Here is a 14,219-nt window from a genome sequence, read left to right as displayed (position 1 = left end):
AAATAGTTTATTTTTAAAGAAATTAAAACCGGTTAATACCGGTCTCTTAACCTTTCTTCAACAGCATCACTATTTTAGCACTGTTATTCTCCTGAATATATAATATAATATAATATAATATAATATACATGTTAAGTGGTAGAATTTGATCAGTATGGTAGAGTGTGGCCATTGCTCACACTGACATTACACTTTAAACAACAAAAAAGGCTCATTTTGCTGCTGTTTCATTTACTTCTGAAGAAGAAAAATGCACAATATGTCTGTAAATAATTTTAGGATATTATAAGGAAGTGCTGAGATATACCGTTTTCCACGAACTAAAGTATTTGTCACTTTGGCACAAGCACAGTGAGAAACGTCAGAGGATAAAAACACTAGACTCAGAGCAAAACTCAGATGTCCCAGCATGTAAACGCACCATCTACACACAAATCTGGGAGCTTCCCCCGAAGCGTGAAATGAATCTCAAAAATAGTTGTGCACTCGTAACCGGATCTGTGTGTAAATGCAGTTTTGTGTGTGCGTACCAGGTGATTTGTGTGTACTTTTTCAACATGTATAGGCGTAGGAGAAGGTTTATTTTATTTTTAAGGTTTACAAATCCAGTATTACACACACACAGATATTTTTACACACACAAAAATCCTTTTACAAACGCACAAATCTTTTTACACACGCACAAATCCTGCTACGCACGCACAAAACATTTTACACACACACACAAATCTTTTTACACATGCACAAAACATTTTACACACGCACAGATATTTTGAGACTATTTTCACTCCATACCTGAGCTCTACAAGGGCATCTTACGACACTTTCCAGTGGCAAGTTGCTCTCAATAATAGGTTAAATGTGTGATTCGGTTCGGTTCTAGTCCAGTGGGGAGATTATGCTGTTGTGCAAGATCTGAAGCACAGCAGCTGTGGTTATTTCTCTGCTGATTTGCAGCGACACTCAGCAACGGAGAACCTCAAGGTTCTGGTTCTGATGGACTAAATAAATCCAGATATTTTATTTTGTCTTATAAATAAAATTTCCAGGCCCAATCATAATGATAAATACTCAGATCATGAGCTTTATTATTTTTTAAATTCAAACGAAAAATAAAATTTACATCACACCAAACTAATATTGTGTAGTTCTGGTGTTTCATACTGTCGGCACAACTCAGATCTATGACAGATCTCAGATCTTCTCTGCTTTTCCCGTCTTTAATACAGTCAGTTCTTCAGAGAAATGAGCTGCTAGCAGCGCTGCTAATTCACGGTCATTCCGGTACAAAACTTAACGATCTTGTTCCTGTCACTCCCCGTGATTAAACTCACGATTACGATAATCTGTACTGAGCAGCTCTCTGATAGCAGACGGTGTGTCCGAAAACAAGTTTTACTAAATATTGTATTATAACCGAAAAGTAAGATGTAACTTCTATCATGAATATAGATTAGCAAAAAACCCTACAAATTACAATGAAATAATGCTATTTCTGCTAGCTGCCAGAAGTAACACCCAAGATATTCATATATTTAACTTGTCCCTGTACCTTTTACCACACTTAACAGATGAGTCAGTCAGCAACAGCTCTAACCCACGTACCTCCTAACCTGCCCTCTCCTAAGTGAAATTAAAGCTGCAGTAACTTTTATAATTTTTTTCACACATTTGTTAAAACTGTCATTATGTTGTGACAGTATGGTATGAGAGATAATCTGTGAAAAATCTATTTCTTCTGCTTTCTATTTTGCACGTTGCTTTTGACTGTTGCTTGTGGGGAGAGACATTTCAGTAAGCTAAAACTAATAGAAAAAATTTAAGTAACCTACTTGCATACTGTATGTGGACTGTTGGATGTAAAATTCATGAGCAGTAAACATTGTACTAGTTATCAGTATTGAACCAAAGAAAGCAAAGCAGTTGCAAGCTGTTAAAATTGTGACGCTTTTTATGGGTCAAATAGACTCAAAAAATTGTAAGAGCAGCTGTCAGGGAAGGCCCAATCTAATTTTTTGTCAGGGGGCCCAAGATTCCTGGCAGCGCCCCTGCACTCAGGATTGTTACAGAAAAGTTTTCATCTACACGAATCTGCACCAATTTGACTCTGAGTGTTGTTTTAAACAGGCGAAACCCACAGGGGGCAGTGTAGCACAAAATAACTGTCAGCCAATCAGATCATGACTTCCTGTTAGGAATTAAACATGGCACCAGGAGGTTTGTTTGTTTGCATAGATAAATAAGACAAACTACTTGTCAGGGCATTAATATGTAAAATAAAAGTTGTTTTGAAGCTTTACATCATGCTATATAATTATTCTCTCATCAAAAACACACCTGGAGTGTTGCCTTATTCTTTCATGTGTTTTTGAGAAATCCTTTAATCTCTCGTGGCAACCATTCAGCTGTGCAAAATGCTTGGAGACGCAGTACAGCAGGGGTCCCCAAACTTTTTCCTGCGAGGGCCACATAGCTGTTCCTTTCTCTGGTCGGGGGCCGGTCTCAGTTTTTGGAGAAAGAAACCTTAGAAAATTCTTGTCTGGGGGGGGTGGGGAGGAGGGAGGAGAGGAGGAGGAGGCTGTTCGGTCTTTGAAACTGTCGAGCGGGGGGGGGGCGCGAACCGTGAGTGAAACGGTGACTGGAACTGACTAGTATATATTCCATTGAGGGAAAGTTAGTTTCACATCTGCTCAAGCCCCCTGGTGGTTGAAGAAAAATCCACATATAAACCGGAAAATACAATATATGAAAAAAAAAACACTGAATGCTCTCTGGTATGAGGAGGCGGGCCGGATCCGGCATTGTTCAGGGGGCCGGACCAAATGACGTGGCGGGCCGGATCCGGCCCGCGGGCCGTAGTTTGGGGACCCCTGCAGTACAGTATTACTTATTTTCCAGGCAGAGTGGCATTTTAGAGCATAATTAAGTAATTATGTTACCTTCAGTTTGACTTTGTAATGTAAGGTTTTGAAATTGGGCTTCTGTCTCTTTAAGAAACTCATGCTCTTTCTGAAACTGCCTTCAGTAAGTCATTGCAACATGGCTCATCTATTAACTCCTTAACAAGGAGCTAATGCTCTGAGAAATGGCTCCTATAATGAGCTCAGCAGGTCCACCAGGTGTTTGCTAATTGCTGCTGGCTAGTCTGAAGGAGCTGAATGGGGGAGTCCTGGAGGAGGGTTGCACTGTGACACAGAAGCTCAGAAGCCTATGTCCACCCATGTGTTTTGATTGGCTGAATGGTTGCCATGGAGGTTAAAGGACTTCTCACACATTCATGAAAGAATCAAAGCAACAGTTCAGGTCTGCTTTTGAGAATGAAATTATAGACAGAATGAAATTATAATGTCATCTGTCATGTAAAGGTGAAAAAAGTCAATTTTATACACTACTGCCTCTTTGCGCATTTGAGATTAGCTAACTAGCTCCACTCAGTTGTAAAAACAAATCTCATTGTCACAGTTAAAAGTTTTCCAAAAGTAAAGAGCAAGGAGAATATTTGTCCAAACATACGCCTCAACCAAAAATTTACAAACAAATGACCAGAAAAATAACAAATCAGATCCAATATGCTGCCACCATGATAAAATGATAAATTGTCAATTTATCGTTTTGAAGGCTGAAAAAACATCAGTCAGCTTCTTTCTTGCAGTAATTTGTCTGCTTGCTCACATGTCTCTCTCTCCTGTCTTTCTGTAGGAAGACAACACTAAGAGCGTGACAGTTGTCCTGCTCCGAGAGAGCGGATCTCTGGGTTTTAACATCGTAGGAGGAAGGCCATGTGCGGTAGGTTGAAACTGACAACAGCCACTCCGGTGTTTCACAGTGACCTGGAATGAATGTTGGAGCAGAAGAATGCCAAGCCTTCTCTTACTGACGCGGGTTCAGATGCTTGGCTTTAGCGTTTTGTAGCTGGTGAAGAGATAGACCGCACCACCAAGTTTTATTGTGTTTATTTATTGGTTTGGGCTTAGCGGATTTGGCACGGGAAAAAAAATGAATAGAACTGTAATTACATTTATGGGAGTTAAATACAGGGTTACGGTTATGACCGCAGTTGTTTTGTCTTTAATTGAGGGGATTTCGGTGGTAAGGTAAGCACAGAGGGAAAAGGGGTCTTTTCATCCCTGGCTGAACTTTTCACAGCCACTGTTTCCTACCTTCAGGCTACGAGGTAAAAGGCATTAACGATGCCACACGCTCTGCTGAGTGATGGGCTGGAAATATCTCCGCTTCACCTTCCATTCATAGGTTTTTTTCTGCAGCCGAGTTCCTATTTACGTGATGTGCTGGTTTCTGCAATTAATTTTAGATTGTTTTACTTTCCCAGCTACTGTCAATATTTAAAAGGTTCTGATAGGGAGATGAATATACAGGTTTTGTATATTTCATATGTCTGGTTCCTTGGTTTTGCTTGTTAATTTTAATCAGCCATTTATGTGGTCTTTAGACGTCAAACATCCTGCAGAGCTCCTCACATCCTTTGAGCTTCATATTTTGAGATTACAACTTTAAAGTACAGTATACGTATTTTGTGTATTTAACACAAATTAGCTAATACTTGTTACTCTGAATTAAAATATTAAACTGTTTTCAATTTATTTACCAATAAAAATTCTGTGTACAACGAATTTGAGTTCACATATAGAAGTTGACTTTTAGCGCAGCTGTTAATTGGATATTTCAGCAGAACAGAACCTAAGTTGTTTGTTATTCAAGTTAGATTATCCAAAAAAGTGTTTACCACTGCAAAATTCAAGATGGTGGCCATTTTTCAAATGCCAATATTTTTCACAGATGAATACATCTGGTGTCAAATCATACATAATTGAACTTACAGAAAGCATATTTGGTGATGATTTGACCAAATGTGAATATTTTTTCAAGATTCTCATCATGGTTGTCATGGAAAATAAATTTTTGCTCTAAAATCACCAATTAGATAAATGTGTTTTGGTGTCAAACTATATAGATCATTGATCCTGATCTTGTTTCCTTTTTCGGCTGGACAGTTTTCAAAATTTCCATTGTGGTTGTAATAGAGAATATATATTTACAATTAAATTGGCAGCAGCTATTGCCAGAGGTGGGCACAGCTAACCAAATATTTTGGATCATTAACATCTAACTTGCTAAACCAGGGGTCCCCAAACTTTTTCCTGTGAGGGCCACATAACTTTTCCCTTCTCTGGTGGGGGGCCGGAGTCAGTTTGTAACAGAAAAAGTGTGACGATTGCAGGAGTGCCTAAATGTAAAAAAGTATTGTTTTCCAGAAAGCACAATCAAATAACCCTCTCTGGGTTCTTCACAGAATGAATCCAGGAAGGATTATAGTCCGTATTTTCCGAACTATGAGCCGCACCGGACTATAAGCCACAAATCCCAAAGGTTTTTTTTTTTAAAAAACCAGTAAACATACACATATAACCCACAGATATCTCTTCTGCTCTAGATTTTCCACAACGATGCAGCAGCAGCAGAGAGGGGTGGACACCCAAAATCTGAGTAATAACGGGTCAATTGAATATCACATTTATTATGGTTGAAAAAGAAAAAGGTGCCAAGTTTAGATTTAACTGAACTGATTACAGAAGTTTCCGAATGGTAACTGTAACAGTAGAATTGCTGATCCTTCGTGTCTGCTACTAACATGTGCTAAATGAAAATAGGCGCTTTCCTTCTTCTTCTTCTTCTTCTTTAGATTTCAACAGCAGCTTGCATCCATTATTGTTGCACTACTGCCATATACTGGATCCTAATATCTATACCTCAAATTCTCATAATGATCCCAGTATTATAAAAAAAAATCTTTTTCCTCTCAATGCTATTTAACTGATCAACAACATTCTCAAATTTCAATTCCCTATTAAAATCTAATTCCGTTTTAATGGGCCCTTTCTTCTTTTACTTCCAGTTTTGACTTCCATTGATTCACTTCCTGCTAAAGAGCCCCCTGGTGGTTGAAGAAAAATCCACATATAAGCGGCTTATAGTCCAGAAAATACGGTATATGAAAAAAATCTGAATGCTGTCGGTATTGTTCAGGGGGCCGGACTAAATGTGGAGGCGGGCCAGATCCGGCCCGCGGGCCGTAGTTTGGGGACCACTGTGCTAAACCATCTTAATGTTAGCCGACTGCGCTAACCACTGCGCTGCGCAACACCCCTATTCCGGTAGCTTTTGCAGACATTTGCTGTTTTCCTTTGATGAATTATTAACATTTTTACACAATTCAAACTGTCTCAGGAACTCACCTAGTTCATCTTCTTTCATTTTCTTGGAAAAATTTGTTTGGAGCAAATGTATGCTTTACAACAGGCGTCCCCAAACTTTTTCCTGTGAGAGCCACATAACTTTTCCCTTCTCTGGTGGGGGTCCGGAGTCAGTTTGTAACAGAAAAAGTGTGACGATTGCAGGAGTGCCTAAATGTAAAAATGTATTGTTTTCCAGAAAGCACAGTCAAATAACCCTCTCTGGGTTCTTCACAGAACAAAAGTCAGGAAATAAATAATAACCAAATAACCCTCTCTGGGTTCTTCACAGAATAAATCCAGGTAGGATTATAGTCCGTATTTTCCGAACTATGAGCCGCACCGGACTATAAGCCACAATCCCAAAGTTTTTTCTTTTAAAAAACCAGTAAACATACACATATAACCCGTAGATATCTCTTCTGCTCTAGATTTTCCACAACGATGCAGCAGCAGCAGCAGAGAGGGGTGGACACCCAAAATCTGAGTAATAACAGGTCAATTGAATATCACATTTATTACGGTTGAAAAAGAAAAAGGTGCCAAGTTTAGATTTAACTGAACTTATTACAGAAGTTTCCGAATGGTAACTGTAACAGTAGAAGTGCTGATCCTTTGTGTCTGCTACTAGCATGTGCTAAATGAAAATAGGTGCTTTCCTTCTTCTTCTTCTTCTTCCTCCTCTTCTTCTTCTTCTTCTTCAGATTTCAACAGCAGCTTGCATCCATTATTGTTGCACTACTGCCATCTACTGGATCCTAATATCTATACCTCAAATTCTCGTAATGTTCCCAGTATTATTAAAAAATAATAAAAAAAATCTTTTTCCCCTCAATGCTATTTAACTGATCAACAAGATTCTCAAATTTCAATTCCCTATTAAAATCTAATTCCGTTTTAATGGGCACTTTCTTCTAAACCATCTTAATGTTAGCCGACTTTCTCTTAGTCTGTTACACGTCGTCATCTCCTTCTACTTGACGATAGGTGTGAGATTCACTAAAAGCAAAGTTCTGTTTGTGATTCTGATACATATTATTTCTTTAAAATTGAATGAGTAAGATGACCATGGTGGAAAATAAATGGCGTCCATCTTGAAAAATTACCATTATTTTGAAATTCAAGTGGCTAATGGGAAATATGAAACATGCACATGTTTCAGGTTGAATCCATACTTCAGTTTTCTTTATTTCGAGATGTCAGTGCGAAGGAACTAAATATGAATGCATGCCACACTTCTCAGATTTATATTTGTAACATTATGAAAACCATGTTTAATTTTCCTTCCCCATCACATGTATACACCACTTTGTGTTGGTCTATCATATTAAATGCCAGTGTGATGCTTTGAGGCTTGTGGGGTTTCATATGATACACGGGAAGAAAGTTGAGGGGTGTGTGAAAATGTTTTTGCTAACCACTGTAGTTTGTTCACGGTGTCTGGGAAAACTTGTGGTGAGCAGACTTGTTAAAAATGCTCAGCAGAGCCTTGTAGAATAAAACTGCATTTCCTGAAGACCAATTATCATTAATTACTGCCTGCCCTGAGGTTTCTGTAGTTGACTCATTAAAGTGTGGTCATGCTGCAACAGCTCAGCAGGTGTGTGGGACATGTTTTATGTGTTTTCAGACAGACTGCCACGAGGGGTTGTTAAGTCAGATTTAGCTCTGGCTGTTGAGGGAGGGGGTCAGCACAGCTGTGCTGAATGCAGCCTTCCTTATGAACATGCCAACTTTTTCAGGCCTGTAGTATAGGAGCTAGTTCTTAGAACGAGGAAGTAGTTAATGCCAAGAGAAATGCTTTTACTGAAAACCAGGGTTAAACTATGAATACACTCTGAAAACTAAAAGGTTGTGACGTAGTTTGCAAGATAGTTTGAAAGTTTGATGTTGAATATCAAATATGACTTAATAATATTGGCTAATATGAAAATTATTCATGGTAATTTATCTACCTAGAAACACACTTCAGTTTTTAAACCACACAAACAAGATTCTTTTTTTTTTTTTTTTTTTGTGAATATTCTTTTCTTTGGTCTTGACCACGAGTATATTCTACTTCCCAACCAACCAATGTTTGGCATTTAAAGTTCATACTTCTAGATAACTAGTTTATCTGTAAGATACACCAACACAGACCTGGTTTTAAATATTCTGCAATTAGTGTGGAATAAGCATGACCTAGTTGCTGTTCAGAGTCTAAAGAGAAAACATTACCATTTCAAAATTACTCTGTTCCCAGTGGTTTAAGTTCCTGATCTGAATGATTTGCAGTAGCTGTTTCTTCGGAGGACGTCCCCCCCATTCCTTGTGGTGCACTGCTGATTAACGGTTACATTTCCGGTCATGAAGGATGCTGACGGTCATGATGTGAACACTAGGAGCTCTGCCCAGCACTATTAATAACATAATCTTGTTTTGTTAGCAATAATTGGGTAATATTAGCTTAGTGTGCTGCTCTATAAGTAGGAAAAATCACCATCATTGGCCAATAAATTATTCAGCATCATAAGCATTTGAAAAATTGCAATTCAAAAATATTTATAAAATGTATAAAAAACGTTGTCATAACTTAATATAAAGTGATATATTGAAACGGTAGTGTTTTCCCTCAAGGTTGTTATGCAGTGAGGTTCCTGCTCATGCCTAAAATCTGACTGGTTGATATCCAGTCAGATTAAGAAATTATAATACTGAGAAGTTTTTTTTTATTTCAGACACCTAATATAGATCAGTTACACACAGGGCAATGTTTTCAGGCCTGTATTTCTTCTAATTATGGTGATTTTCTACATTTTATATTAGAAGTTGTATCAGACTATTAATTTTTTTAACACTGAAACATGAGCTTAATGAGAAGTATGCTTAATATCTGCTTAAGAGTTATTTTTAAAAGACTCTTAAAAGAGCCATATTTTTTAATTGGTCTAATTCTAAATAATGCTAAAGAGAGGCTTTGTTGATCCCAGCCACTTTTAAAACATCTGTGCTCAGATCTGAAGAGTCCACGTAAGGTTTGATTAAATGTTGTCAACACAATTAAATCTGTTATAGCTCTTTAGTTTAAAAAGGTTTGACGCATATGCTAATTTTTGATGTATATCTAGTTGTGATAATCTTAGTATATTTTCTAGTATATTTTTAATTAGTATATTTTCTTTATTTTTTCTTTCAGAGCACAAAAAGATTTACTAGATAGGTAATGTAAAAGCGGTGGAGACTTCAAAAGCTTTTGTAACTCGGTATTATTGGCTAGCCTGTAAGCTTTATTAGCTATCTCTGTCAACTCAAGAACTAAATCCTGTCTTATTTCAAAACTAGCTACTCAAAATTTGTGACTGTTGTTTTTGTCAAGATTAAAGTTTATATCTGGGGCTGATTATATTACTAATGGGATTGTTTTCCTTCCATTTATCTTTGTTGTTTAAGACAAAAATTCCTTTAAAAAAATTGGTCTTAAATGCTTTTTTTGGCCAGGTTTTTCAAATGGGAACTGCATTTTTTTATTGTTTATGGGGGAAATAACTGCAATCTGCTCAACAGGACGACAATGACGGCACTTCAAATGAAGGGATCTTTGTGTCCAAGATTGTCGAGAAAGGTCCAGCGGACAAGGAGGGAGGCCTTCAAATCCACGACAGAATAATGGAGGTATGTGACAAATGCTGTGGTGTTTTTCATGTGAAAGTGGGCGACAGAAGTCGATGTACACTAAACGTCCACCAGGAGCGTATCAGCGACCTCACAAAGCTGCAGTCCAAGGTGACACATGAAACCATGAGTTGCGTTTTTCGGGTTTTGGTTTCAGTTATCTTTTGCTTCAACAAATACTCTCTCAAAACAAGACTCATCTGGAGGTCGCATTGTTGTCAAGTGTAGCATCGCTGTAGATAAAACTTTGGTTTTCTTTCACTGAGTGAGAGAGAGCTTTGTATTTTCTTCATTTCCCAGTCGGCAAATCCTTTCTGACAGAAGCCGCCGTGTTGCATCCTCCCCTCTACCTTTAAATGCAAACTTGTGTGGAACGGGCAGCTCACCCTCGGAGGTCAACTTCAGGGACGATCTGAGCAACTCAAAATCACAAAGGTTGCTTTTACAGAGAAAGCTAGACTCCCACATAATGCCTGCATTGAAATGAGGAGGTCTGTGAGGGATTGAGAGTGTGTAGTTACCGCGTGCCACAAGATGACAAATATGGTTTGTCGCTGGCTTTATTGTCAAACCTCAGCAAAACCAGCCCTGCAGCACTTTGAACGGCACATTGCTCACAGAGATGTTTGTGGAAAGTGTTTATGAGAAAAAGAGAACATCTGGGCCATGTTGATCACTCTAGCCTGTTGTTCTATATACAGGAAAAAAAATGGCCCAGCTTCTCTGGTTCAGGGCTCAGAATGCTCTTAAGTAATGTTGCAGAAAGACAAACAGTGTCTTACAAAAGTAATCACTCCCCTTAAGGTTTCGACATCTTGTCACAAAAATCACTATCTGTGTTTCCATTACAAACGTGTGCAAAACTTTGCTGATTTTCCACTAATGTTGGAAAAACACTACTTTGCAATTGTGGTGTTTCCATTAAATGAGAAACGCAATTAAAATCACATGTGAATAAGTTTGTGTTAATGTGATAAGTCATGAAAAAACATGACGCTCCATCATCCTCTAACTACTACTCCTTGTGTTCTTCTTCGTGGTTTGTGCCAGTAGAAACATCCGGTTGTTGATCATGTGTAGTGAAAAAAGTGTTTCCATTGCAGTTCTGCAAAATAAACCAAAATCTATACGGTCAGAAAAACCACTTGATCCTAGTGCAAACGTTTTATCCAAAAACGAGAGATTTTTTTTAAGTTGCTTTGTTTCCATCAAACAAATTTATTTTCAGATTGTCAAGTTGCTCAATTATATAGTCAGTGGAAACGTAGCTACTGTGTCTTACCAGGATTTGATGATACAGTCTATGGAAAGTCATGCATAATTGTAAAGTTGAAACATGATTTTTGAACTTTGAACCAATAAAAATGTGAAAGTCACATTTTTAGTAAAGATTGTCTTCCTTAGTCAGATTTAATCTCTGTATAAATTCAGCTGTTCTGTGAAGGAATCGGGTTTGTTGGAGAATATTATTGAACAATCATGATGACATCAGAAAGGTCAGATTGTGCAATTTGACATATTGAAAATAAATTGTCTTAATAAAAACACAGCAATTTCAGAAAAACTACAAAAATTTTGTAGTTTTTCTACAAAATTGTTGGCACTAGAATGAGTTGTTTTTTTCTTTTGGCTGTATCAAAACTGTTGCGGCCAAAACTCTTATGAGCTTTTGTGCCTTTTTTTTGCAAAACTGCAATGGAAACACTGTAATCTCATCACGAGTCATGTGATCAACAACCGGATGTTGCCACTGGCACAAACCACAAAAAAGGAGACAACAGGAAGTCATAGGAGGAAATACCATAATTGCAAAATTGCATTTTTCAACATTAGTGGAACATCAACAAAGTTTTGTGTACATTTTTACTGGAAATGCAGTTACTGAGTATTGTTCAAGTTGTCATGAGAAAACAGAAAGGAAAACGGCCACACATATTTCTGAACATACCAGCCCCTTGGTGAAGCAAAGTGGGGCAGTGAAAGTATTGAGGAATACTTTCTTTAAGCTGGTCAGAGTTGATGGGAAGGCCGGACTTTATTGGTAGAGTGACAGGAAGGTTGCTATTGGTAAAAGGAAGCCTATCGCATAACATTCTAATTAAAATGCATGGAAATCTGTTGTAACATGACAAAATCTGGAAAAATTCATAGGATTTGAATAGATTTGCAAATGACTGTAAGCAATGATGGGTTGTTTGGGCTTTCATATAATATAGTTAAATTTGTAAATTTACTCCAATGCTTAGTTACAACAGCAGCTGACCTAAGCCGATAAGAGAACATATCGCCATCAATATCGGCATCAGTACGTTAGCCAAATTTTGTGATCGATAAGTGAAACTGGGCTGATGTTAACAGCCATTATTTATTTCCATTTTGTTGCTGTTTGTGCATATTTTTATGAGAAAGCAGAGAAGCAATGTAGGCAATTTTTCAACAAGTTGAATATTGATTATCGGTAGAGATGTGCCGATCAGGTTTTTTCCTGCCGATTCCGATTCTGATCACTCATGAGGGCCGATCACGGCCGATCACCGATACCGATCACATAGTAATTTTTTTTTAATCATAAGCACTACTGGTTACATTATCTGGAAAAAGGAACCATGAATTCACCTTAATTTAGACAAAAACTTGTTTTTAATAACTTCTTCCAAGAAGAAAACAAAACAGGCATTGTGCAAATTGTACTGCTATCGGTAATACTATCTTTAACTGACTGAAAACATATGAAGGCTCTGAAGAGGCTAAATAATGCAAAGAGTCAAAATAAAACCTCTCAACAATGCCAAAAAATTCAAGTATAAAACTTAACATTCAAAGGCAAAAACAGGTTCCATTACAATAAACAATCCTGAGTTACTGAATAAAAACTTCCTGTTAGCATGGCGGCTAGCTGATTACTGCTAGTTCTGAGTGGCTGTTTCTGACTGAACGGAATAATTATGCAGAACAGGGAGGAGATCAATTATTTTTTCAGAGATTATGTGTCTCATGTTAGGACAGCGAAAGTTTTAACACGTATGTAAAATTTATGTTTTTAAGTTGGATGCTGCAACTTTAAGCAGAGGTTCGGTGTGAGAGTCACTACCAGGTGGAGCAGAAGCGAAGCTCCGTCTGTGAAATATTACTAGCTGTAGCAGCGGTTCAACAGTGAGAGCAGAACCAGCGTCTTACATCGCAGCTCGAAGACTTAAATAATTTTGCGGGTTATTTGTTTAGCTTTCTGACCGTCATGCTAATCCGGGTGAGTCTTTGTAGTTGTGCGCTGCTTTACCTGCTATCTGATCCTCCATATGTCTTTTTTTACTGCAGTGAGCCTCGATGTAGCCAAACTCCGTCAATATGCCATATTAGATTTTGTCGTGTGGATGCATTTTGACGTGCTTCAGCCCCGACCCCGAGGTAATTTTCCACCACAAACTTCTCCATTCACTCAGTGCGTTATAGTTTCACATCGCTTAGGATTTGTTGCTACGCGTTTGCGCAGTACGAAGGAAAGAGGAGACCAGCTGCAAAGGCAGGCTGCGAAATGAGATGCAGGTGATCGGTTTTTGTGATCGGCAACAAGAGACCGTGATCGGCTATCACCGATCATACACTTTTTCACGGAAATCGTCCGATTATGATCGGTGGCCGATCGATCGGCACATCTCTAATTATCGGCCCATGTTTTCATATCTCTACACCAAAAAACGGTACTTTATCTCCTTTTTATGAGGTTTTGTGCTAGTAAGTAGAGAACAGTTTATGGGAGCGCATGTATAAAGCATGCATATGCACAAAATATGTGCGTTGCCATATTTTACCCACAAGTCATATATAAAAAATGAACCTGCCGTGAAAATTTTTGTGGACAGTAACAAACTACAAAGCACCAAAACTCACCTAAATGCACTTAAATCTGACTCCATTCAGTGTGACTGAACCCAAAGAGCATCAAACCCAAAGCTGTTCATGATTTTATTCTTTTACTGTTTAAACGTAAATGGTGAAACTGAACCACATTTATCCTCAGACAACATAACACACACATTAAATAAATTAAATAAAAACAAAAGGAGTGTAAATAAACCTCACTTAGCTCTAACTAGTACATTTCCTCATTTTCTGTCACATAAATATGTAACTGCTCCCAACCCCACTAAGGACAAGGGTGTGCAGAAAATGGATGGATGGATGGATAAATGTGTAACTGTGCATCAGCCTGTGTGCCGCAGCGCATGGAGAGCATGTTATCTGTGGGACTCTTTCATTCTCACTGAAAAAGAAAATGGAGTCAGATCAGGAGTTTAACTCCAAAGAAGACAGATTTGA

General features: G+C 38.0%; 1 protein-coding gene across 2 annotated transcripts in view; it reads left to right on the top strand.

Moving 5' to 3' along the window:
- Window positions 1–10,612, top strand: part of LOC103131483 (E3 ubiquitin-protein ligase PDZRN3-like) — a 39,138-nt gene extending 28,526 nt beyond the window's left edge. The window contains exons 2-3 of one of the 2 annotated variants that reach the window (XM_007543136.2): window positions 3,700–3,786; window positions 9,795–10,612. In XM_007543136.2, the coding sequence (XP_007543198.1) occupies window positions 3,700–3,786; window positions 9,795–10,130 (423 nt within the window). In that variant the 3' untranslated portion in view covers window positions 10,131–10,612. The remainder of the gene's footprint in view (window positions 1–3,699; window positions 3,787–9,794) is intronic. The other variant, XM_016666690.1, reaches the window with a different exon arrangement.
- Window positions 10,613–14,219: the final 3,607 nt, after the last annotated feature.

Source organism: Poecilia formosa, unplaced genomic scaffold, assembly GCF_000485575.1.
Source record: "Poecilia formosa unplaced genomic scaffold, Poecilia_formosa-5.1.2 Scaffold774, whole genome shotgun sequence".
NCBI lineage: Eukaryota > Metazoa > Chordata > Actinopteri > Cyprinodontiformes > Poeciliidae > Poecilia > Poecilia formosa.
This window is presented reverse-complemented; position numbering and strand designations above follow the sequence as displayed.